We start from the raw sequence: 27,684 nt of genomic DNA, 5'->3' as shown, positions 1-27,684 counted from the left end.
TTTATGACGTGTACAAAGCAAAATTGGAACAACATCCAAAAAAATACCATCTCCTAAACTTATGTTGCTGAGTTTACAATTTTTCTATCAATAGTTATTTCCAGAAAAATGTCCCTAGAAGACGCAGCAACGATGCCGACTCCTTTGTCTTGATTGATTGAAAATTTAATTTTTGTAGGATTCTGAAATAACGATATCAAAAAAATTTTCATTTCAAAAACGTTTAATCTGTTCTTCATAATAAGTAATAATATTATCTGCTTGATGACTTACAATAATATTTAAATTCATGAATTGAAGTACAGATACCAAATTAATAAAAATTGATAATAATTAAATATTTTTCATTATTGTTTCAGAGACAATTGTAATTATTGTGATACACAGATAAACTGTGTAAAACTGTAAGGAGGAGTTATAGCCTAACCACCTTAGATGTGTATGCAACCATTAACACCTGGGGTGGTTACTATTGTAATCCTTCACTGTAGGGGAAGGCAAGACCAGTTCTAAGGGAATGAGGGGAAACGTGGTCACTTCTGACAGTTCTGACGATCTGCGGAACGTCTGTGGATCATCGGCAATGTAGAATTACTTGGATGCGAGATCTTGAGCCCTCCGCATCTCTTGTCAATTGTTCGTATTTCACTTATGGCTGGCGAGTCACTATCTCTTTTAAAATATATTACTATTAGTGTACCATTAAACGTTGGTTAATATAATTTTACATCAACTCGCGATCCCGTTGTGTCGTTGTGATCGTGACGTACAATGGACCACAACCCTGCTTCCGGTTCCGGATATGGGTAAGTGTCGCCAATTTAATAAGTAGTATACAACCTAGTCCCACCAACAAGGCCTTAGCTTTAGAGAGCCGTTCAGTAGGGGTGGAAATGCGTACAGTGTTAGAGGATATTGGTTCCTCCTTTGCTCTTCCTTCACCGAGTTCCATTAATCGTCATAATTGTTGATGGGATTCTAGAGAAGATGTGTGTAATTACCTTTATCTCAAAGTTCCCATAGAAGTATTGTCTGGCTATGCCATGGCACTTAGTTACCTGCTGTTCATCAGCATAAGGACTTGGAGTGAATCCCAAGTACTATGACCTATCAAACTACCCGTCACTTATAGTAGCATAGGCTTTCGATGCAGAAATCTGAAATATTCAAATAAAATAAATAATTTATGAGAATATTTTCAATCTGTCTTTATTCATTTAATAGTCAGATTTTATGTGATAATGAATGAGGCTTGATAACGATTATTTATAGTATCATCTTGAGCTACCCGAGTACAGAGAAAATGTTCACTCTCTTAGTGATATTTTCCATCCTCCCCCTTTTGGACTTTATTCCAATAATTCCTATACTATTTATAATTATTACCAATTGCCATATTACAAAACGTAGCATTGAATGTAAATGCGTACCTATCGCTGACATAAATATGTAAAATAAAAAATTCGATTCCTGTTTTGATGATTCATATTTCATTCGGACTCCGACTATACGAATCTATCCCTATTTGAGACTGCGTCAAATCAAAGTGACACTAATTTTCAATTTTTTTCGCCTGAAGAGTATTTAATCCCGTGTGAGAAAAAATGGTCCAGTTTCGAAAGCAATAGTAGAATTTGAGATCATACGTTGACGTAGGTCATTGCCATCCAATTTCAAAGCTATCTTTTAGGCTTCTACTGAACATGTGAAAATTTCAAAATCGCTTATTTTTGGGTAAATTCGTATTTTGAAATTTGTTCTCCCCAAATATCTCTCTTATTAATTTTTTCAATACATTGAAAAATGTTGTGACGGTAGGGGATGCGCCCTCAGCTTCCACCTAAAGGGAAGATGTGTTCCTGCGGAGTGGCTGCACTGCTTAAGTAGTGCACTCTGTCGGTTTAGTTCGAGTATAGCCACTCCGCCATTAGAGACGTTACAAACGTTAAGTATTTTTTCACTGGTGTTCCGGTACGGATGCATTTCAGAGCTTCCACTTGCAATCGTCATTGCAAGTGTCTTTTTATAATGATTAGTGTGTCTTTTTGTAATTTATCGATTCGGTTTTATATCAGAGATTTATACAATAAAGCTGAACACTTTCATTTGCGGTCTACGATCATTTATGCGGTGTTTCGTCACCTTTGCTGTTCGATGTACTTTCGTAAGGTCATCAGTAGAGTTTGGGTTCCCTGGGCTTAACTATATGCTGAATAGCACTGGGCTCTCCCTCTGTAAACCAAGGAGTGTCCCAGCTATCACAATGTCATCTTTGAAACTTGATAAATATTTTGGGACGCAGTGATGTCAATTTTTATTTTATTTGTTGGTCATTATTGCGAATTTCAAGAAATCTAGAAAAATAACCGAAAACTTGCAATCGTCAATGAGCATAGAGATATAGGTAACCAACGTTGATAATAATTCATCGATATGAAACTGAAATAAGATACGTATACCTATGCATATTCAGAGTGATATAGGTAGCCGGTATAATACGAGAACGTATAGGTACTGTACATAAATGTGAATAGGTAAGCATTTGATTGCAAGTCTGATTGATTCATAACGCATGTGCAGCATTAATGATGATCAAAAGCGAGGAAGTTAAGAAAAATACTGCATTTGCATTTCTGTGCAACCTTGATTTCATATTTCGATGATAAACCTACGTATTGCTTTTCATTATTTGCCTCCGGCCTCCGAACGATACATTTTATCTATGCACATGTGAGATGTTGCAATATGTCACCAATAACTATCTACATCTTATGATTCAAACGCTTTTGCGAGAAAATAGAATTGTGAAAAGATCTTGTTTTTATTATATTTATTCATTAATTATTAATGTTTGTACTTAAACTGTTCGTCTGTTCGTGCTTCTCGAAATAGTTATTTGCATTAATTGCTTTCCAGTAACGGTAAGTACAAATTGGTAATCTTGATTTTAATTTATTGAGCATTCTGAAAATTGTAATTTCGGTACGAGTAGGTATGTTATCAAAAAATATTTCCAAGGTCCGATTTTCTGTTTTGAAAAAGTCGCGAGTAAAGTTGATTAGTGTGATGGTTGGCCGAAAGAAGACTTGGGTGAATGTTAGTAATCAAACCGGTATTTTTCATCTTTCAAGTTTCGGGTGAATTTTTGTGGATTTAAAATCCTAATACAAAATGATTGAAATAAATTCTTGCCCGCACTCGGCAGGGTATATTTTTTACATCTTTCGAAAGATGTGACGCTATAGGTATGAGCATTCCTCAGCGAAATTCGTTTTCTGCATGTAGAATTTTTAAGCGTTTATTGATAGAGCGAAAGGAAATTTAGATGGAGTTTATTATTTTTATATTCTTGTACTCGATTTGAAAAATTCGTCATCCCGGCGACGCTTTTCAAATTTCAAGTTTTGAAAACAACATTTCGATCTTTCTTCGAATTCTGGAATCAGTTAGGTAAATTACTTGTATACGTCTCACGCCACAAATTTTAAATGACGATGACGTGGCCCTGCGTCGAATTTTCGATATGCGAGAAAAAAATGGATGCAGATGTAAAAGAGGTTATGCAAGTCTTATCGTTTCGCGATAATGAATAAATTATCCGTCGAAATTAGCTGAACAGATACGTGTTTGTTTCTGCCACTGTCATGAGTGCTTGTGCAAATTGTTCGAATTTAATGGTATTAGGTATAAACTAATGATTACCTATCATTATTTTGTTGGTGATTCGGCGATATCATGAATAAATATATACTCATCTGATATGTAGTCCTACATACGTAAGTATGTACAGTCTACACATACCTATACTAAATTTTTGTACTTATTCTAGATTTGATATAATTTGAAGCTGTTCTGTATCTATTCTTGCTTTGAGACGATAACAGGAAATTGAATCAATGAATTTCGGGTAAGTTGAGTGGGTACTTGACACTCGGCAATTTTTAATCCTTGTAAATTCCTAATTACATTGATAAATTCATGAAATCGTAATTTTAGAGAATGAAAGCTGCTTCTAGTATATCAGATTCCGGCAGGCACACCTTGAAAATTTCGATGTTTTGAAACGATACCATCAGCGGAAAAACAAATGAAGGCCAGAGTCAGGTAGGCTGTAATTATTCAAATTTTGCATTAGGTAGACCTATTTTTGATTTTCAATGTAAATTTTGAAATTTGAAAACCCAGTAGAAAAGTGATGGGTCAATTAGTCAGAGATTCAAATGTTTATTCTAGTCCTTTGAGCCCCCCCCCTCACAATCGAATCCCCCCCACCAATTTTCCAATATAAAGTCAAAGGTGGACCACCCAATTATTTATCCTAGAATTTTTCAAGGTTGCTATTTGTTGTTAAGATGAAAAAGACATAACGAATCGAAAAAATAAAATGAGACATCTTGCAGAAAAAACTTGAGAAAAAAATGTGAAAATATATAAATACCTATGTAGTAGGTAAGTAGAAAATTGGAAATAACCGAAACACACCCTAATTAAATGGCGATTTGTATTATAATCATTATTTGATTTCAAAACATTTTCGTCTGCCTGCTCTCACTTATAAATAAGTCATTGACCTTATGACATAAATTTTTATTTCGAGGAAAAAATTTGTCGTGGTTAAATATAAAATTCTCGTTGGATACGATTGCATAAATCATGATTTCATCGTTTGAAAAAATTATTTCTTTCACATACCTACTGATTTTATTAGGTACAAGATCGAATTAATTTACGTAATGAGAAATATGTACAATTTGCAGTTGGTTGAAGCATTTTGTGTGCTAATTTTCTTACAGGAAAAGTTCTGATGAACTTTCAACGTCAGACTATCAAAAAAGACAAAAAAATGATGAAAATGTATCAGACTCGTCTACGAAGTGCTCAGCTGAAGATGCATCGGAGCCGCGTACAATGCCCTCAGCAGAAAGCCTGGGGTAAGTGAACTGATTCGCTTCACTTGAAATTTGTTAACTTGAAGTTGCACTCAAAGCACATGGTTTAAAAATTATGACTTACTAAAAAGAATTGATATGAGTTCAGAGCCCAAACTTGATTCTTAAATCATCCACTTTTATTCTACTCAAAATTCAAATGATTTGAAGTGACTAAAATGTTCAAAAAAATCGTAACAATTTCGTTGGAAATTCATCATTTGAATCAAACACACAAAATTTTTCAAAATCAAGTTCACTGTTTTCAGCCATTTTATTTTGTTAAGCCTATTTTTACGAGATCATGTCAGGGGCTATTTTTTTTCATTGATAATTTCGGTGATTTTTTTACGGAATGGAGGCCCATCTCCCAAAAATTGAATCCTGTCTTGAAAATGCTGCTTACACATAATATATGTACCTATTATTCGCAGTTTTTGATGATTAGACACTATTTTTCAAATCCGTACCTATACTGTGGTTGCGAGTAGGTATATTCACTTACTTATGCCTACATAAACATGATATATGTACTTGCAATTTCATTTAGATTAGAACCATCGATAATGTAAATAATATTTCACCCGTGTATATGAATATTGATGTAAAAATCTTGTCGCAGGAAAACTGTAGCTGATCGATCATCTATGCCACTGAAACGCAGTGATATTGATTCCGAAGAAAATGCGTCACAAGCTGGCAGGCGTGAGCCCAAGATTTCCAAAAATTGCACCTCACCAACGAATCTAGCGCAGAATGATCATGAAGAGTTGACACCTAGAACGACATCAAAAGAGTACTACGATGCTGGAGGATTGAAACATTTTCTTCACGGTATTTCTTATCAATCAAAATTATTAATTCATATATTAAAATGTGGCTTGCGTCACCAGAAATCCGCAAACAAAAGGTATTTATTCGATATAGGAACTGAAGTGAATGCCGCTGAAAAGTTTGACGATATAGTCTTCCGGTACAAAAATAACCCTCGCGATCAAAAATATATCTATCGATTTGTGCAGGCAAAGCATAAAATTGATAATACTAAAGTGCTCGGTGAAGACGATTTACTTAGCCAAGAAGAAAAAGGGGAATTCAGGTTATCAAAATACTTCGTTTCTTTTCTCAGAATTAGAAAAAACTCGTTTTTTCGAGGTGCTGAACTGAGAGATTTTACAATTTGTACAAATATTTCTCTAAACAAAAGTTTAGAAGACAGTTGTTTTGAACCAGTAAATAGGGATGATGGAATTTTTGATTTTGAAATAGGGAAGCATTTAAAACTCAATTGGGAAAAATTCCCTAAAAAAGATGAATTGAAATCAGCGCTGGAAAACGAGTCAGATTGTAAAAAGTTGGCAAAGCGGTTTGCTGAATGTATAATGAAAGGCAGTGTCATAAATTTTAAAGATTACCTATTTAAACTCTACCACCGTGCGTTACGCATGCATGTAATTGAGGTAAAAAACAAAAAGCAGGCTGCGAAGAAACATGATAAAGAAAACTACGTTGTTGCTACATTATACGAAAATTTTGTCGATGAAAAAAATTTGTCGCCTTCTGTACAAAATTTTAGGAATGTTTTTTTCCGCGAATATCGCGGACGAAAAGATGTGGAAATAAAGATAGGACCTTCTTATGTAAAATTTTATGAGTTTAAGAATAATCCCAACCTTGAAAATGATGCAATAGCGTTAGCTAGTGAAATTGCTACTTGCATTACTCATGCTGAGAACGGTATTGTTAAACTCGAAAGGAAAAAAAATATACAAAAATATATCGATGAATTAGCAGAATTTGTATTTATAAAGAAAACCCCAGCCGAGAAAGATATATATTATTTTAGTCAACGATTTTTAAATGAAGACTACGTATTGCCTGGCGATTTGAAGTTGTTTGAGGAGGAATTGAGAAAACTCAAAAATAAAAGTGAGCTGTTAAATCTAAAATTTCGTATTACAAATTTTGTGACATGTGAAGAGGATGAGTTACTTGTACAACCTGATTTCCCTGAGGAAGTCTCAGAACAAGATATAACCGATTTTTTTAACATGTTAGTATTTGCTGTTGGTATGCCCGATGAAATCCAGCTTGGCCATATTATTGCAAAAGATATGAGTGACCAACTCAACTTAGCTGACAGTGAATTTCCAACGAGTAGTCTTGAGACGTTTATACAAAATTGGATGAAAGATAACAAGGGGTACTTTCTTAGAGATGATGTTGGTGAAAATTTTTTTGAAAAAGTTACTCAAAAAGTTTCTGTATTAAACGTATATGGCATTACTTTGGAATATTGTGCAGAAATAAAATCATTTGGTATGGAATTCTGCAACATTCCATCAAAATTGAAGAATTTTCTAACTTCGAATAATGAACAAATTTTCAACTTGATTAGCTCATGTGGTGTTACCAGATTGAGCGCAATCAAAGTCATTCAAGCGTTGAAAGATACAAAAGCATATGAGGCCGAAGGCAGTTTCATTTCAATTCATCTGAATTCTATTAAGGATGCAGATATAAATGATCGTTTAATAAAGGCTTTCAACTCTGAATTACCGAATAATCTCTTGGTAATTGAATGTGGAGTAGCAGAGTTAGCTGAAAGACAACTATTACTCGAACCTCTATTTTCTATTATAAAAAGATGCAACCAAAAAAAAATTATTTTCATAACTTGTGAGCATGATATTTTAGCTGAAAAACTTACAAAGGATTTTCCTGATATTAAGTGGGATGGCGCGATAGATGAAAAAAATAGCCTAAATGATCTGAAAGATCATTCCCAAGAGGCACTTTGCAACAGAGAGATTATATTTCAAGAAAGAGAAACAACAGTGAACTTGGGTGCTTTGTTAACAAATAAAGAATCAAAATATACAAATAAATTGGGAGAAGCGCTCGTAGGAGAACTATTATTCGAATTAATTTTAAGTAAAGAAATGAAAATAGAAATTAAAATAGGTAAAGCGCCAAAAGATATGAAGTATGATAATACAAAGTATCATTTCATCCAGCGATCCTTCTTCCGCTACATTAATATCGACGAAAAGTTCAAAGAAAATCAGTCTGAATTTGTTGTCATTGACAAAACACGAGAAATTGTTAAATCGGGTATCCAGGCAACCCAGGATATAATACTAATAGCTGATACTAACAAAGACTTCATAAAATGCTGCAATAGCTACAATAACAACATTCACTGGCTAAAAACTAATGGAGATGTTTATAAATGGCAACAGTCTCGAGGTAGTAAATCAAAATTACGAAAATTCATAAAAACCAATGCACAAAGCAGAGAAAATTATGAACTAAAAAGTGTTTTGGATACACCTGACAAAGTTGTCCTAATTGCTGCTGAGGCAGGTATGGGAAAATCTGTTATATTATCTCATTTAGCTGTAAATACACCCACTGCTCCATTTCCCGTGTGGATTGTGAGGTGTAATTTAGTGGAGTACTCATTCAAGTTTGGAAAATGGTCAGAATCAGAATCTTGTAAAGAGATCGGTGTGAAAGAAGCTGTAAAGTTTCTTTATAAGATCGCAAAATTTCAATTATTTAAAGAATGCTGCAAGAACACCGAGGAAGAAGATGAAATATTGGACAATTTCTTAGACACCCTAGATAAGGGTGAAGTACATTTTAAAAGAAATCAATTGAAACAAGAAAGAAAGGTGTCATCATTAGCGCTATTTGAAATAGAATTGTTTACTGCGTTTTATAATCAAGGATTCGTAGTACTATTATTGGATGGTTTTGATGAAATTATTCCTGATTATGAGCATCAGGTAAATGGAGTGATCGAGAATTTGACACGTCAACTGGCCAAAATATGGATTACAACTCGTTCTATTCATATTCTAGGTGAAGCAGAAGATAAGTTTAATACATATTCATACCAACTAACGTCATTTACTCCGGAGGATCAGAAGACATTTTTAATGAAATTTTGGAGAGAAAAATTGAAAGCTGACAAATTGAATGAAGAATGCTCCATAGTTTATATTGATCAGCTGTTAGAAAAGTTCTCATATAAAAATGAATTACCGATGAATTTTCTAAGTGTGCCTTTGCAATTATACATGGTTGCTGAAATTTTTGCAGTTTCATTTAAAGAATTTCTCAACTCTGGGAATTCAGAACTTTCTGAAAAAGACCTAGAAATACTGCAAGAAAGATTGGATTTAAATTCCTTGTATCAGAAATTTACTCTAGAGCAATACTACGTAGAACAAAGGAAGGAAGATGCTAATTATGATCATAATAGATATAATGTAGGATATCGTAAAAGGGATGAAAAACACTATGCGGTATTTTTGGAATGGCATAGAAAATTGGCTATTATTGTAACATTTAAAGGAGATATCAACAAGTTCCCTCCTGAAGTAATTGATTTCATTGAAAACGTTGAAGAAGGAGATATAAAAAGTGGTATTGTTCAGTATATTCCAAATGAAATGCCTACCTTTATACATCGAACATTTGCTGAGTATTTCTCTGCTGATTTCTTATGGAAACAATTTAAATTGATGGAATGGAATTACTTTGAAACATTTATGGATGGCATTATATTTGGAAACTTGTTTAGGGTTGACAGATATGAAATTTGTGCATTTCTTAAATCAATCTCTGAAAAGGATTTAAAAGGTAATGAGAAATTTTCCTACTCTAAAGAAAAATTTGAAACTCTGATGATGGAGCTTTTGAATGGGATTGCAAGAGAAAAGTTTTTTGGTAATGGTATGTGTACATCACTACATGTTTATCCTGGGACACTACATCAGCATTCATCTGAGCAAAGGATGAACACATTTCTGCGTCACAGCCATTCCTTTCTTATATTGTTACGGATAATAGAGGTAGCATTGAGCTCAGGTCAAGTAAGTGTTTCAAAAACTATTGAAAATTGGTGTAATGGAGACCAATATGGTTTACTTTGTGTATGTGCAGAATTGGGATTTGTAGAATTAGCAAAAGCACTGATAGCAACGATAAAAGACAGCGAAAATTTTTTACAACAGGGTATTTTGCATTCTGGTTGGATGCGTTCAATTTTAATGATTGCAATTGATAACAATCGCCAAAATGTCGCCAAATTCGTTTTTGATTTCTATGATATCTTTTGGAAGGATTCTGATCACCGCACGTTCATCACTCATATTCTTCGTGAGAACAGCGTTCCAGCTTTAGATTTCCTCTTAAAGAATAAAGTGTTAGAAATTGGTAAACCTTATATGGACAGTGGTCAAAAGAAGCTGCTGTTTCTTGAAGCTATGCGGATGAGTTCATCAGATGTAGTTGAATTTTTGATGGACAAAACAGATATTCACGTAGTAGATGAATTTATTAATTCTCATGGATGGAGTAATTTCTCCTTTGGACTGAGTGTTTCTCTGTTCCAATGTAATGAAAAAAAAATTGAGCTTGGTATGAAAAAGGGGATTGATTTTACCAATACTATGAATATCTTTCTCAGTCGTTTTTTTCAGAACTTCGAAGAATGGGGACCGCCTTCCATTCATTTAATGCAGGTGTTTGAGAAGAGCGAACTAATCTTGAAAAGTGGCGAGAGTTACAATTGTAAGAATATTAAAATTAGCGATGAAGCATTGCCTAAACCCATTAATTTGGCCTTTCTTGGAAATATTGGACCTGGCTTTAATTTCAAAACATTTTCATCCGAAGGAACGTGTAGGACAATAACATTACATTATAGCGAGTGTTTATACCTTATTTGTATGCTATTATTGAAGGCAAAAGCAATGCAAATTATTCATAATAATTTTGATATCAAGAGCTTAGGCTTTGACAATACCATAAACTGCGCTGAAGGCTATAAAATACTGTGTAAAGATCGGCAACAATGTCTGTCACATGAAGATGAATCATTTCAAGCACCACAAGGGGGCGGGACACCTGTTTCCTTTTTTCCATTAAAATTGGATGCTCATGGCACTACTTTAGTACAAAATGCCTTAAATGAAGTATATGATTTCATGATTGAGTTACCATCCGATAAAATTGATCATATTCTTAAGCTTTATCCTCATGATGGTTATCCTAAAGATCTCCTTCAGGATGATTTTTTGTCAGCTCTAATTAAAGGTTCTGAACGAGTGAGCTATTCCAGACTTAGTGAATCGGGAAAACTTTTGTTGAAAAGAATAATAACTATATCAAAGGATTGTAATTGTAGCATTTATGATTCATATGAAAACATACGAATGTCATTAAAATTGAAAAATATGGAACAAGAAGTGAGAAAAATTTCAAGCAATGAACAGTTTTTATTCAAGACTAAAGATTTATTACAAATTTTAGAAACACAGAGTAGCCCCAATGATTTTCGTAAGGAACTGCTGAGTGTGACATCAACAATAATGAAATGTGGAAATTATTGTTCAATAGGTAAAACCATACAATACACGCTACTAGTATCAGAAATTGAAAACCTGGAAAAAATTTATGAAAAGTCTAAGTACTTTCATGAACTATTGAAAAAGTTGGACAAATTGTACAAAAATCTTACCACTGATATAGCTTTTGGCAGAAATAAAGAAATAGATTTCATATTAACACAAGAACCAGATTATAAAAAATCAATTATCCATGGTCAAGATGATAAATTTGGCTCACCTTTACATTATGTCGCAAGTAAAGGTAATGCAGAAATTACCCAAATTCTTTTATCTCACGGGGCTTATCCCAATCTTAGATTGATTGAAGAAGGCATTCCTGAATATTTATCAACTTCTAAAAATCCTGACCAAATAAAAGATAATGAAAGCTGGGCATCGGATTACTACAGTTGGACCCCGTTGCATTTGGCAGCCTTGAATGGCCACAATGAAGTAGTTCAGCTTCTAATAGATAATGGTGCTAAAGTTGATATGATTACTGATGTTGAGGCTACTAATAAAGGGAATACAGCGCTGCATCTATCCACTTTACGGAATAATTTAAATACTGTGCTGTTACTTTTGAAAAATGGAGCATGTTATGACGCGAAAAATGCGCAAAATAAGACACCTCTAGAATTGGCTGAGGCTGGATCTGATGTAGCACACGTGTTGCAATGCATTCATTATTCATTTCGGGCTGTTAAGGAGCGTAGAAAAGATTTAGTGAGCTCTTTATTAATGACAGATAATTCGGTTTTATTAAAAGCAATTTTCCATGCAAAAAATTCAGATAAAAAGACACTTAATCTATGCATTGCTAGAGCTAATGAGCAAGATGACGTGATAGACTTGCTTGAAGAAAAGTTGAGATCTTTACAGTTTTGAATCCATGTACTCTATCAATTTTACCTTAGGCAACCAGATACCTACTTACAGTAGCGTGCAAATTAGTTTGGGACAGCAGCAAAATCACAACATTACACCATTTTTCAACAGCTCGCTACAACAATACCGCTAACAATTTTGAAAAAAAAATTACAGGGGGTGAAAGCCCTATCCTTTACGAAAATTTTGATGTGTTAGAACCAAGAAAAATAAGTTTCTATAAGCTCATAAAAGCTCACTGAAATAAAAATCAGAAAATTTTCAGTCTTTTAGTTTTCCGCATTTACCGGACGAACCGTACGTCCTAGCAAAAATCTGATGACATTAAGCTGAAAGAGAATTAAATTCTCTACAATTTCGTTAATGTAAAATTTTCGTAGGACGCTCGGTTTCAAAACTGTACACCTTTAAAGTTTGAGTAAAAAACGTTGCTGCAACTTTTTTTTAGTAAAAAAACCAACTTTTTTAAACTAAAACTTCAAAGACGTGCAGTTTTGAAACAGAGCGTCCTACAAGAATTTCATGTTAACGAAATTGTACAGAATTTAATTCTCTTTCAGCTTAATCCCATCAGATTTTTGCTAGGACGTACGGTTCGTTCGGTAAATGCGAAAAACTACAGTAGCGTGCAAACGTTGGTTTTTCTAGTAACTCAAACTTTGAAGGCGTGCAGTTTGGAAACCGAGCGTCCTACGAAAATTTTATCTCAACGAAATTGTAGAAAATTTAATTCTCTTTCAGCATAATGTCATCAGATTTTTGCTAGGACGTACGGTTCGTCCGGTAAATGCGGAAAACTAAAAGACTGAAAATTTTCTGATTTTTATTTCAGTGAGCTTTTATGAGCTTATAGAAACTTATTTTTTTTGGTTCTAACACATCAAAATTTTCGTAAAGGATAGGGCTTTCACCCCGTGTAATTTTTTTTTCAAAATTGTTAGCGGTATTGTTGTAGCGAGCTGTTGAAAAATGGTGTAATGTTGTGATTTTGCTGCTGTCCCAAACTAATTTGCACGCTACTGTACATGAAGGTATTGAAGGTAACGTAACGGTTGCTAGTTCTAAATTTTTTACAATTCTTTTGGATTTTTGTCAATTTCGCGGTTTATTCTTAATGGTCTTGATTGATAATTTTATCAGATAAATTACCTACTTATATGCAAAAGTGTATCAAACTTACGTAGGTACTTCTGCTACCTGGATTTTTTTTTTCATTTTCTATTTGTTTACTTTCAAAAAAAAAGTTGCTCCATTTTGCATTTCTTGCACCAGGCGGTGGAGTTTATTTATAGATATAATAGGTACATACATATAAGTACATAATACAACTTACTTACATCTATAGAAACTAATAATCTACCTACCTACGTATTTTATATTCACACGTTCATAATCTTGTATCTTGATCATTTATTGTTTATTGTATTGTACCTTAGTGTTAGGTTTAGTAGGTACATATTTTTATAAAAGAACTTGTTGAATTTTTTTCTTGTAATTTTGTGAAATTAATCAACATTAATAACATTTCTTTAGAGTTCTAAATTTTGAAATTTTGAAAATTACTCGGAGCTGTTGAGAAAAATCACGCTGACAAGAGAATCACTCCACTCCTTCGCCACAGATTTGAAAAATTCTTGAATGAGCCACGAACCTATTTGTGAAGAGTACATACTTCAAAACAAATCCAAAATTTCTGCAGCCTTTTATTATTAAATTTTTTAGATTCCTCTTACAATCCAAATTTTTTAAAAATTGACGAAAAAAAATAAAAATTTCAAAATTACGGCATATACTTAGAGCAGGTGGTTCATCTGAACACATTCCCGAAGAAATAATTTATGTGCCAATTTTTTCCTTTTTGACATCGCTTTTTTACGTTATTTTCCTGCTCTAATAGATAGGTAATTGAATTTAAAATCTGAAATTTTGGTTATTAACGTGAATAAAAGAGCGTGCATTTATGCACCTGCAATTCAAATTTTAAGGAGGCATCAAATTCTAAAATGTACCTATTAATCTTTTCTCATTCCCGGCTATTGGTTATTCGAAATAATTTTCAATGATCTCTTACTTTTAATTCAACTGAGTCTTCGTTAAATTACTTACAAACTGTATTTACGGCGCAGCTTATGCAATTTTATTAACACGCTGCACAAAACAATGTACCTATTACGAGTTTTGCTGTTTATTGATGGGTGAATTTCCTGATCTTGAGGGAGGTGTGTGCGATCCGTTTGAATTGGGAGGTCCCTGGTCCCATGCCATCTGTACCTTCCATACCTTCGCTTATGTGAACTACTGTATTAAATACCTTTCCGAAACATTAAAATAATGATTTTTTGGTAATTTTCAGTGATTTTAGAGCTGTTTTTCAAGTCTTTACGTCATCATTTTCGACAAGTTTTCAAGCGTTTTCCATGCATTTTTGGGCCAATTTTACTGAAATTTCATGATTTTTTGTAGCTTTCAAAGTTGCCCAAGTTTGAATATTTTTTTTTTTACTCCTCAGGGAAGCTTTGGCTCATGAACAAATGCGCTAATTTGTAGTCGGGAAGTGTACCAACACATCTATAATGTCACTTGATCCATTATTTGAAAATTCGAAAATCCAGAAACCAACCTTTTCAGGTTACCTACCTACTTACCTAATTAAAATGAATAAAAAATCGATTTTTTTTTCATATGCTATTTTAACAGCAATGAAAAATATCTCCGTCATTGCTATGAATGTTCTAATAATGTTTTCATTATTTTCTGAATGGAAAGAAAAAAAATCGTATAAGACCTCTATTTCAAAATATTAAACCTACTTTTCATTAGTTCGCATCCGAAGTCTGAACGACTCGTTTTATCTTTGCGCATGTGCCGCAAACATCAAACATGTGACGTGTTGTAACGTTATCAATATAGATATACCATACCACTACCTACCGTTAAAATTGTGTATAGATCTTAGTTTTATATTATTTATTATTCATTACTTAGTTGGGTATTAAACTGTTCGTGCTTTTCAAAATATTTACATTAATTGCTTTTCAGTAACGGTAAGTGCAAATATAAGCTTAATTTTATTAAAATTTACTGAGCATTCTGAGATTTATCATTTCGACACAAGTAGGTAATCAAAAATATCTCGAAGGTCCGATTTTTCGTTTTGAGAAAGTCTTGAGTGAAGTTGACGAGTGTGATAGACTAACCGAAAAAAACACCTGTGAATGTAAATAATAATCCAACCGGCATTTTATGGTTTTTCAATTGAATTTTTGTGGAAACACGTAGGTACCGTAATTTGAAATGATTAAAATATGCTAAATTTGAATTCTTGCCCATTTTCACTCAGCGAAATTCATTTTCTGCATGCAGGATTTTTAAGCGTTTATCTAATGAGCGAAAGTGAGTTTAGATGGACCTCATCTAAGATTCTTGTACTTATTAGCTTTGAAAAATTCGTCAAATTGCAAGTTTTAAATACAACGGCGTCTTAAATTTTAAGTGGCCTGCGAATTCTGGAATCAGTTGGTTGATATGGCTACTACGTTTTATATTTTAATTTAAATGATAATGACGTGGCTTTAGGTATGTTGAATTTCCGATTTTCGAGAAAAAATATGAACAAATGTGATGTAGGCCTTATCATTCTGCGATAATGAATATTTATCTATTCCTCTAAATTAGTTCAATGGATACGTGTTCCTATGACTGTTTGAGTGCTTGCGCAAATTGTTTAAAATATTGTTATTGGGTATGGTGATCATATTTTGTTGATGATTAGGCGATGTTGTGTAATAATCTTAGAAGTTTTACTTATATGTACTTATCCAAGATGTAAGTCTAAAATGCTACATGCATACTTATACTTATTCATGTATCTACTTGCTTTAGATTTGAAATAATTTCTAAATCCTCAATATGCAAATTGATAAATTCGTGAAATCATTATTTTAGAGAATGAAAGCTGGTGTCAGTAGGTACCTACATAGATCAGATTCCAGCAGGAACATCTTGAAAACTTCCATGCTCTGAAACGAGGTTATTAACAGAAAAACAAATGAAGACTACAGTCCGGTAGGTTTTGCATTAGGTATAGACCTATTTTTGATTTTACAATGTAAGGTAAATTTTGAAATTTTAAACTCCAGTAAAAGAGATGGATCAAGTCTGGAATTCAAAATTTTCCTTTTTGTAATTTGAGGCCACAATAATTTTTCAAAAAGAAATCAGTCAGTCCACCCTATATTATTCATCCTCGAATTTTTCCAAGGGCACCATTTTTCGTTAACATAGAAAAAGAGGAAACTGCCCTTGACATTCGAAAAATTGTCGTGATTCAATATATAGGTATCTACATAAAATTCTCGTTGGATATTATAATTGCATTGTTTGAAAAAAAAAGATTTCTTTCGCATAGGTACCTATACCTACTGATTTTTTATATACGGCCAAATTAATTTACGTAATGAAAAAATAATAATTTTCAGTTGGTCGTATAAACCATTTTGTGTGCCATTTTTAGATTTATAATTTAATTTTTTACAGGAAAAATTCTGATGAACAACCATCAACATCAGGCTATAAAAAAAGACAAAAAATTGATGAAAATGCATCAGACTCGTCTACAGAGTGCTCAGATGAAGATGCAGCTCATCCACGTACAATGTACTCAGCACAAAGCCTGGGGTAAGTGAATTGATTCGCTTCACTTGAAAATTGTCACTTTGAAGTTGAACATTAGGCACATGGCAAAAAATTAGGTTCTACTAAAAAGAATTGATGAGTTCAATAGCCTAAATACATCTACTCAAATCATTCGAAGTGACCAAAATGTTCAAAAAAGTCACAATTTCGTTGGAAATTCATTTGAATCAAATTTCATGCAAAATTTTTCAAGTCGCCTGTTTTCAACCATTTTATTTTGTTAAACCTATTTTTACGAGCTCATGTCATCAGGCAACTTGGGAAGGAGCTAATTTTTTCAATATTTATTTCGGCAATTTTTCTCGAATTGTACCTCATCTCCCATTGGTGGTCATAAGAAGTCCTTATAAATAATTAATTGAATTCTGTGCTGAAAATGCTACTTTTAAACCATTCATATTGCAAATATTTCTCCCGTGTATTTGAATAGCGATGTATTGATGCAGGAAAACTGGAGTTAAACGATCATCGACGCTTCCGAAACAAAATATTGATTCCGAAGAAAATACGTCACAAAGTGGAAGGCGAGAGTGCTATGATGCTGCAGGACTGAAACGATTTTTTCACGGTATTATTTATCAATCAAAATTATTGATTCACTTTTTAGAACGTGGCTTAGATCAGCGGAAACTGAATGTCAGGTATTGTTTTGGTATAGCAACTGAAATGATTGCCGCTGAAAAGTTTGATGATGTAGTCTTCCGATACAAGGATAACTATTCTGATACAGAATTTACATATCGTTTTGTGCAGGCGAAGCACAAAATTGATAAAACAATTGTGATCCGTGAAGATGATTTACTTGACCAAAAAGACGGTGATTTCAGCTTACCAAAATACTTTGTTTCTTTTCTCAGAATTGGAAAAAACTCATTATTTCGAGATGGTGAACTGAGAGATTTTACAATTTTTACAAATATTTCATTGGATAAAAGTTTAGAAGTTAGCTGTTTTGAGTCGGTGAATAGGGATGATGAAATTTTTGATTTTAAAACAGGGAAGCGTTTAAAACTCAATTTGAACAAATTCCCTAACTATAATGAATTGGAATCAGCGCTGGTAAATGTGTCAGACTGTAAAATATTGGCAAAGCAGCTTGCTGAATGTATATCGAAAGGCAATATCATAAATTTTAAAGAACCCCTATTTAAGCTGTACCACCGTGCGTTACGCAAACATGTAATTGAGGTAAAGGATAAACAGCGTGCACCTAAGAGGGGAGATAGTGAAGGAAAATACGTCGTTGCTAATTTTTTTGAAAATTTTGCTCGTGGACACAATTTGTCATCTTCTGCACAAAGTTTTAGGAATGTTTTCTTCTCAGAATATTTTAATGGGCCACCAAATCAGGCAATAAAAATAGCGCATTCTTTTGTAAAATATTTTGACCCTGAGAAAAATGCCATCCTTAGTGATGCAAAAGAGTTAGCTAAAGAAATTTTTAATTGCATTGATGAGTCTAAGAATGGCACTGTTATACTCAGTAGGAAAAAAAAGTACATTCAAAATGATATTGACAAATTAGCAGGATTTGTATTTACAAAGAGACCTGGCACAGACCCAGGTATCTATCATTTTAGTAAACTATTTTTAGATAAAAGCTACGCATTCTCGTCTGGCGATTTGAAATCTTTCAAGACGGAATCGTTAAAATTACTCAAAAATAAAGATGAGCTGTTAAATTTAGAATTTCGCATTGCAGATTTTGCGACATGTGAAGACAATGAGGTACTTTCACAAATTGATTTACCTGATGAAGTTTCAGAACAAAATATAACAGATTTTTTTAATCATTTAGTATTTGCCGTTGGTATGCCCGGTGAAAGCGAGCTTAACGATATTATTGCAGAACGTATGGCTGAAAAATTTGGGTTGGTTGATAGTGAATTTCCCACGAGTAAACTTGCGATGGATATACAAGAGTGGATGAATGCCACAAAGGGGTACTTTCTTACTGATGAATATGCTGAAGATTTGGTAAAAAATATTAGGAAAAAAATTTTAGTGTTAAATGTAAGTGGCATTACTTTGAAATATCGCACAGAAATTGAAGCCTATGGTATGGAATTTAGCGATATGGTTATCCCATCAAATTTGACAAATTTCTTGACTTCAACTACTAATAAACAAATTTTCAACTTGATTAGCTCATGTGAGGTTACCACACTGAGTGCAATCAAAGTATTTCAAGCGTTGAAAGATACAAACGCATATAAGGCAGGTGACAGTTTCATTGCAATTCATCTGGATTCCATTTCGGATGATCGTATAAGAAATTGCATAGCGCAAGCTTTCAGCTCTGAAGTATCAAATAATCTCTTGGTGATTGAATGCGGAGCAGCAGAAGTAGTTGATAGACAGCAATTACTTTTGTCATTATTTTCTACAATAAAAAAATACAACAAAAAAAAACTGTTCTCATAACTCGGCAGCATGATCCTTTACTTGAAGATTTTAGAAGGCATTTCCCTGGAATTAAGTGGCATGAAGAAATAGATGAAAAAAATAGCCTAATTGATCTGAAATCACATTCACAGACTGTACTTTGGGGCAAAAAGATACAATTTCAAGAAAGAAAACCAGCCCCGAGCTTGGGTTCATTGTTGAATGACGATTACGAATCAAAATGTATGTTGGGAAAAGCGCTTGAAGGAGAACTATTATTAGAATTAATTACGAGTAAAAGTGAAGAAATGAAAATTGGTAAAGCGCCGAAAGATGAGAATTACGATAATACAAAATATTATTTCATCAACCGATTGTTCTTCCGCTGCATACAAGTAAATATTGATGAAATGTTTAAAAAAAATAAATCTGATTTTGTTCTCATTAAAAAAACACAAGAAATTACTAAGCACAATGTCCAGGCAACACATGATATTGTAGTAATAGCTGATACAGATGAAGACTTCATGAAATGCTGTGAAAGCTACAATAACAACGTTCACTGCCTAAAAAATAGTGGAGATGATTGCGTATGGCAACAGTCTCGAGGTAGTGAATCAAAATTACGAAAATTCATAAAAACCACTGAACAAAGCAGAGAAAATCATGAACTAAAAAGCGTTTTGGATATACCTGACAAACCGAAACGAGTAAATATTGATGAAATGTTCAAAGAAACGAAAACTGGCTTTGTTCTCATTGATAAAACGCAAGAAATTAATGAATACAATGTCCAGGCAACACACGATATTGTACTAATAGCAGATACAAATGAAGACTTCATAGAATGCTGTGATAGCTACAATAACAACATTCACTGGCTAAAAAAAAGCGGAGATGATCGCGTATGGCAACAGTCACGAGGTAGTAAATCAAAATTACGAAAATTCATAAAAACCACTGAACAAAGCAGAGAAAATCATGAACTAAAAAGCGTTTTGGATATACCTGACAAAGTTGTCCTAATTGCTGCTGAGGCAGGCATGGGGAAATCTGTTATTTTATCTCATTTAGCGATAAATACACCCACTGTTCCATATCCTGTATGGATTGTGAGGTGTAATTTAATGGACTATTCATCCGATTTTTCAGCTTGGATGAAATCTGAAAAGATCATCAGTGCGAAAGAAGCTGTAAAGTTTCTTTATAAAATCACAAAATTAAAATTATTCAAAGAATGCTCTAAGAATAATGTTAAGGAAGAACAAATACCAGATAATATTTTACACTTCCGAGATGATGGCAAAGTTGATTTAAAAAGCAATGAATTGAAACGAAATAAAAATGTGTCAATATTAGCGCTATTCGAGGTAGAATTGTTTACTGTGCTTTATAATCAAGGTAGGATAGTCCTATTGTTGGATGGATTTGATGAAATTACTCCTGAATATAAGCATCAAGTAATTAAAGTAATTGAGAATTTGAAACATCAGTTGGAAAAAATATGGATGACAACTCGTCCCATTCATATTTATGGTGAAGTAGAAGATGAGTTTAGTACATTTTCATACCAACTAACATCATTTACTCTGGATGACCAAAAGAAATTTTTAATGGAATTTTGGAGAGAAAAATTGAAACATGTCGAATTGAATGAACAATGCTCCACAGTTTATATTGATAAGCTGCTAGATAAGTTCTCTTCTTGTACAAATGATTTACAGATAAAATTTGTAAGTGTGCCTTTGCAAGTATACATGCTTGCTGAGATTTTCTCAGTTGCATTTCAAGAATTTCATGAATCTGGGAATTCAGAACTTTCTGAAAAAGACCAAGAAATACTTAACGAAAGGTTGAATTTAAATTCTTTGTATCAGAAATTCACTCTTATGAAATACCATGTAGAGCAAAAGAAGATAAATCCTAAATATGATTATCACATATGTAAGGTTGGGTGGGATAAAGTAGATGACATGCTGTATAAGGGATATTTGGAATGGCATAGAAAATTAGCTATTCGTGTTACATTTAGCGAAGATGAGATCAACAAGTTCCCTCCTAAAGTAAAAAATGTTATTGAAAATGTTGAAGAAGGACTGTTGAAAAGCGGTATTGTTTATCGTAACTCAAATGGAATACCTATCTTTATACACCAAACATTTGCCGAATATTTCACAGCTGATTTCTTATGGCTACAATTTAAATTAATTGGATTTGATGACTGTGAAAAATTTATTGATGACATTATTTTTGGAAAGTTAATTAAGGATAACAAGAAAGAGATTTGTGAATTTCTTAAATCAATAGCTGAAAAGGATTTAAAAGATAATAAGATGATTTTCGAATCTAAAAAACTTGAAACTCTGATGCTGAAGCTTTTTAATGTAATTATAAAAGGTTTTTTATACGGGGGGAGTACCAATGAAAAAATGGACCTAGATTCGTATGACCATTATTACCGTCTTTATGAATTGTTATGGATAATAGAGGTTGCATTGAGCTCATGTCAAGTAAGTGTTCCAGAAAGTATTGGAAATTGGTATTGTGATGATTGTAAAATTGATGAGCAGCAATATGATTTACTTAGAGCATGTATACAATGGGGATATGCTGAATTAGTAAAAGCACTAATATTAATTAAAAAAAACAGCAAACAATTTTTAGAATTTCGTTTGATGCAGGAGTATGATGAAATTCATAATTGGCGTGATTCTCTTTTAGTGATTGCAATTGATCATGATCACCAACATATTGCAGAATTTTTCCTTAATGTCTACAATATCTATTGGAAGGATGATAATGGTAATACTTTGATTTCCTGGGCTCTTTTTGAGAAAGACTTTAAAGTCTTGGATTTCCTTTCAAACATGAAAGTTATTGATTATGGTAAACCTTATATGGGCAATCATCAACAAAAGCTGTTGTTTCTTGAAGGCATGTACGTGGGTTCATCAAATATAATTGAATTTTTGATGGACAAAACAGATATTCATATAGTAGATGAATTTTTTAGTTCTCATGAATGGAACAGGTTCTCTTTTCATCTTGGTGTTTCTTTGTTCACATCTGATGAAAAAGTAATTGAGCTTGGTATGAAACATGGGATTGATTTTTCCAATACTATGAATATCGTTCTCAGTCATATTTTGCAGAACTTCCTCAGAGAAACGTTGTGCAATTCTTTATCTGAAGTGCTCGAGATGAGCGAACTAATCTTGAAATCTGGCGGGACTTACAATTGTAAGAATATCAAAATTAGTGACCAAGCATCATCTGAACCCGTTCATGGTATCTTAAATGATTTTAGCCAAAACTTTGATTTCAAAACTTTTTCATCCGAAAGAGAACATAAAACAACAACATTATATTACAGCGAGTGTTTATATCTCATTTGTATGCTATTATTTAAGGCAGAAGTAATAATACGTGGTAAATTTTATATCAAGATCTTTGACTTGAGCGGTACCAGGATATGGATTAAAAGCGATGACATTATTAATAAAGATGGGCAGCAAAATCCGTTACTTGATGAACAGGGCTTTGTTTTAACACAAAATGCCCTAGAAAAAGTACTTTCTTTCATGAATACGGAACCAAAAACTTGTGACGGTTATCCTAAAGATCTCATCCTGGATAATCATTTGTCAGCTCTCAATAGTTCTCAACAAGTAAATTATCTCATACTTAGTGAATTGGAAAAATTTTGGCTGAAAAGATTAATTACTGTGTCGACGAAGTATAATTGTCGCAGTTATGTCTTATGTGAAGAGTTGTTAAGAGAAATACAACGAGTATCATCAAAATTGAAAAATGTGGCTCAAGAAATGAAAAAAATTTCTAGCAATAAAGAGTTTTTATTCAAAAATAAAGATTTATTACAAATTTTAGTAACAGAGAGTAGCTCTAATGATTTTTGTAATAAACTACTAAGTGCGGCGTCAACAATAGAAAATCTAGGAAATTATCATTGTATAAGTGAAGCCTTAACAAAAGCAGTGAAATATGGCCAAATTAGACTAGACCCAGAAGGGATTTATGATAAGTCAAAGAACTTTTATGAATTATTGAAAAAGTTGGACGAATCGTATAAAAAGCTTACAGCTGCTGTAGATTCCAACAGCGATCAAGTTATACGTGACATGTTAGAACAAAACCCAGATCATAAAAAATTAATCATTCATGGTCAAGATGAAAGATTTGGCTCACCTTTACATTATGTCGCAAGTAAAGGTGATGCAAAAATTATCGAAATTCTTCTATCTCACGGAGCTAATCCAAATCTTAGATTGGTTGAAGATGGCATACCTGAACTACTATCAACTTCTAAAAATTCTGAACAAATAGAGGATAATGAAAGCTGGGCATCGGATTACTACAGTTGGACCCCATTGCATTTGGCCGCCTTGAATGGCCACGTTGAAGTAGTCCAGCTTTTATTACAGAAGGGTGCTAAAGTTGATTTGATCACTGATGTTAAAGCTACTAATAAAGGAAATACATCACTGCATCTGGCCACTTTACGGGATCATTTCGATACTGTGGTATTACTTTTGAAAAATGGAGCATGCTTTGACGCAAAAAATGACGAAAATAAGACACCTCTTGAATTGGCTGAGCCTGGATCTGATGTAGAACTTGTGTTGCAGGTCATTGATGAATTATTTCGGGCTATTAAGGAGCGTAGAAAAGATTTAGTGTGTTCTTTATTAACAGCATATGGTTCGGATTTATTAGAAGCAATCTTACATGCGAAAAATTCAGATAAAAAGACACTTATATGCATTGCTAGAGATAGTAAGCAAGATGATGTGGTAGACTTGCTTGAGGAAAAGTCGAGATCTTTACAGTCTTGAATCCTTGTCAATTTTACTTACCTAATGTGATTAGATACATAAAGGTAGAGTAAGTGGTAGTAAAATGGACCACCTTAGCTTTTTTTCAGGTAATTTTTTTCCAAGTCAAGTATTTTTGGTCACATTGAATTATATGATTCAAATGATAATTGATAGGTACCTAAGTAGAAGTGTCTCAAGTAAGATAGACCTAGAATACTTTGAAAATGTTACACGAGAGAAACAATTTTCATTTTGTTGAAGGTATCAAAAAATGGGTCCTGACTTTGTGAGGTGGTAAAATGAAGCACTTTAAAAAATATGTCTCATTTTCAATAACATTTGCAAATTTCAGAAAATAAATTCTGTCATCTCGAAAAATAACTAATTAGTGGCATCCCATCATCTAAAATGATGTCCCGCTATGGAAATTAAATAGTCTTCCATATTTTCCCACAAGGTAGCGCAACTGGATTTTCCAATGCGAAAGGTGAGTGGTCCATTTTCCCACCACTTTATTCTACTTAGGTACCTACAGGCTACAACTATAAAAACTCAAGTGTTCTTAATTCTAAATTTTTTACATTATTTTTTTTAGGTTTTCGTCAATCCCATGGTTTATTCTTACTGATTTTGATCGATACTTTTTTTTTAGATAAATAATTACCTAGTATACTTGTGCAAATATGTACCTATCCACTATCCAGTATCCATCTTATGTAGGTTGTAGGTACTTTGATATATTATTCGGCTACCTTTTTTTTTGCGGGTTCCCCAGTCCCAACGTCTCGTAAAGGTAGTTTTATTTTAGTTGCTCCACTCCGCACCAAGCGGTAGAGTTCATTTATTGATTTAATTTTTATAAAAATACCTACAATTTACATCTAAGATTAAAACTATAATAATAATCTATTATGTAGGTATTTTATATTTACACGTTTACAATCTCGATTCTAGTCTGGTCATTTATTGTTTATTGTAAGTATGTTTGGTATTTTTATAAAAAAAACTTGCTGATTTCTTTTCTTGTAATTCTATAGAATAAATGAACAGTGTTGCAGAAAAAAGTACCTACACCTAGGTAAGTATCTATTATTTTGTAAAAATTACAAAAGTTGAATCAATACTTGAAATTTTCAAATCAAATGGTTTTGGCGTGAAAGAGACCATACACAATCGTGCATTAGAGTTATAAATTTTGAAATTTTGAAAATTACTCGGAGCTTTTTAAAAAAATCACGCTGGCAAGTGGCAAGAGAATCACTCCAGCCCTCCTTCAAGTATTTAAATTTGAAAATTTTTTGAATATAGGCTTATTTGTACAGAGTATGTCCAAAAAAATTCCAAAATTTCTGCTACCTAAATTTATTTTTCGATTTTTTGGCATATTTCTCATACGAGTACAATCCAAATATGTTTTAAAAAATGATGAAAAAATGAAAGTTTCAAAATTACGGTATTATTGAGTTGAAAATTTGAAATTACGTGAATGAAAGATCGGTGAAACTAATTTTTAATTTTTTCCGCCTAAAAAGTATTTTTTTTACGAATGTTTTTTAAATGTACTTAAGGGTTCTAATTTTTCAACTTTTCTCCCAATAAAAACTTTTAAGGTTACCTATGTAGGTATACTTGAAGCTCAAAAATTTTAAATACTTGATTGAAAAAGAAACTCTCAAGTAGGTAAGTCACAGATTCATAGGAGCATTTACTGCGGTTTTAAATTTTTTTGGGAAAAAAGTTGCAGTAAGGTTTTAAAGCCAATTTTTCTCTTATTCGAAAACAAATGTTTCAAAATATCATTGAAAAACTGATCCTGAAAACTTCTTTTGGAAAATTATTTTTTTTATTTCAAAAATATGTACGACATTTTTTCGAGAAGATTAAAAATATGTAGATTGAGCTTATAAAATGGTAACTAATTTTCAACTTCCAATAAAACCACATCCAATGCAACCTGCCTCCAGATAGCCTTTCAAAATTTTCAAATTTTGCGAGAAATCGCATACTTATCAAGTTATCAGTGATAATTACAAAATCAACTAGAGCCAGGGTGGAAATTATGGTGAATACAATACTCGACCATGAAAAGGAACTTGTAAAAGATCGAACGAAATTGAGAAACCGCTTCAAGGTAAGTACACTAAGTAGGTACTTATGCGTTTTAAATTTTTTACTTGTTGTGTGATTAATTCACGGCAAACTGGTTATGCAATTTTATTAACGTGTTGGCGATGCACATTTCTTATAAGTACCTATTCATCACCATTGTTCATCATTCTATTTGTGATGAATAATTTTTTTCTGAGTTAGTCAGTCAAGTACACCAGATAATTCACATCATCAAAAAAATATATTGCATTAGTTTATCCAGATTTTTAATTTAAACATTACACAAAAAACAGTTTTACAATCCGAAAGCTTAGTTATTTTAATTTACAAAACAATAACAAGAAAAGAAGGAATCTAACAAATTTTTAAAAACATTTCACGTACACCACAAAAATAAACATGTAAACAATAAATTATAATTATCACCACTTGAAAAGTGGAATTTTATAAGAACGAGTTTGTAAAAAAATTCGCTAACAAAACAATATTCTAAATCTACTAGAAAAAAATGGTATTATACTTCATAACACTAATGTGCAAATTCACTATAGGTAAATAGGTTTACTTTACAATTTTTCAAAAAAGTATTTTCTAATGCCATATTCCAGTCCATTGATCAATTCAATATAACCTTCGTGTTCGTGGCAAAAAATAATACTGAATTTAATTCCTATTTACAAAATATTCATTATAGGTATATTTTTTCTCTCGTTATTTGCTACTTACAATTTGTTTGCATTTAGTAAATTAAATAAATTATTTTACATCGGTTAAAATGATTCACTCAGTTAATCGTTCCATTCATGATCTTACATTTAAAAGAAGAAAAAAACATCTTTCCCACAATTGAATTTGTTAATGTAAAAAAAAAGTCGAATTAAAACGAGTTAATATTTCTGCAAAAATATTTCTCTAATAAAGAAAATTATCAATTAATGAGATCGCGACCAATTGAATTGGTTATTCGAAATAATTTTCAGTGATCTCTTATTTTTTTTTAATTCAACCGAGTCTTCGTTAATTTACCTTACTTACAAACGTTGTATTTACGGCGCAGCTTATGCAATTTTATTAACACGCTGCCCAAAACATGTATTACGAGTTTTGCTGTTTATTGATGGGTGAATTTCCAGATCTTGAGGGAGGTGTGTGCGATCCGTTGGAATTAGGAGGTCCCATTCCATCTGTACTTTCCATACCTTCGCTTGTGTGAACTACTGTACTGAAATACCTTTCTGAAAAATTGAAAATATTACATTAAAATTAGCAATTTTTTCTCAGGAATAAAGTACTCTTCGGTTCTTACATTATAAACAAGTAACCCATTCAATTTTTTCATCCAAAAATATCAATTTATAGAGAGATCGAAGGATTCTAGAAGAAAGTTGAGAAAATTGGAATTGTGGAAAGTGGAAACAGAAATTTCTTTTTTTTAATGGGGAC

At 32.7% G+C, this 27,684-nt stretch overlaps 3 protein-coding genes across 13 annotated transcripts in view; 2 read left to right on the top strand and 1 right to left on the bottom strand.

The window, feature by feature from the left end:
* The first annotated feature begins 2 nt into the window (after nt 1–2).
* Nucleotides 3–13,712, top strand: LOC135845648 (uncharacterized). Its single transcript, XM_065364361.1, has 5 exons — nt 3–2,921; nt 3,830–3,907; nt 3,997–4,104; nt 4,794–4,931; nt 5,551–13,712. Exons 3-5 carry the CDS (start codon nt 4,088–4,090, stop codon nt 12,215–12,217), a joined length of 6,822 nt encoding a protein of 2,273 aa, XP_065220433.1. The 5' UTR covers nt 3–2,921; nt 3,830–3,907; nt 3,997–4,087; the 3' UTR covers nt 12,218–13,712.
* Nucleotides 5,642–26,877, top strand: LOC135845649 (uncharacterized). 2 transcript variants are annotated; one of them, XM_065364363.1, is made up of 4 exons: nt 5,642–5,762; nt 16,163–16,282; nt 16,754–16,894; nt 17,359–26,877. In XM_065364363.1, the coding sequence occupies exon 4, from the start codon at nt 19,543–19,545 to the stop codon at nt 24,148–24,150; it is 4,608 nt and encodes a 1,535-aa protein (XP_065220435.1). In that variant the 5' UTR covers nt 5,642–5,762; nt 16,163–16,282; nt 16,754–16,894; nt 17,359–19,542; the 3' UTR covers nt 24,151–26,877. The 2 variants fall into 2 exon arrangements, with proteins under 2 accessions (XP_065220435.1, XP_065220434.1); XM_065364362.1 differs by lacking the exon at nt 5,642–5,762 and adding an exon at nt 12,213–15,261.
* The window catches only part of NfI (Nuclear factor I), a 171,366-nt gene continuing 170,172 nt past the window's right edge, over nt 26,491–27,684 (bottom strand). For all 10 annotated transcript variants that reach the window (XM_065364373.1, XM_065364375.1, XM_065364369.1 and 7 more), the window contains one exon: nt 26,491–27,476. In XM_065364373.1, coding sequence (XP_065220445.1) covers nt 27,337–27,476 — 140 coding nt within the window. In that variant the 3' untranslated portion in view covers nt 26,491–27,336. The remainder of the gene's footprint in view (nt 27,477–27,684) is intronic.

Source organism: Planococcus citri, chromosome 4, assembly GCF_950023065.1.
Source record: "Planococcus citri chromosome 4, ihPlaCitr1.1, whole genome shotgun sequence".
Taxonomy (NCBI): Eukaryota; Metazoa; Arthropoda; class Insecta; order Hemiptera; family Pseudococcidae; genus Planococcus; species Planococcus citri.
This window is presented reverse-complemented; position numbering and strand designations above follow the sequence as displayed.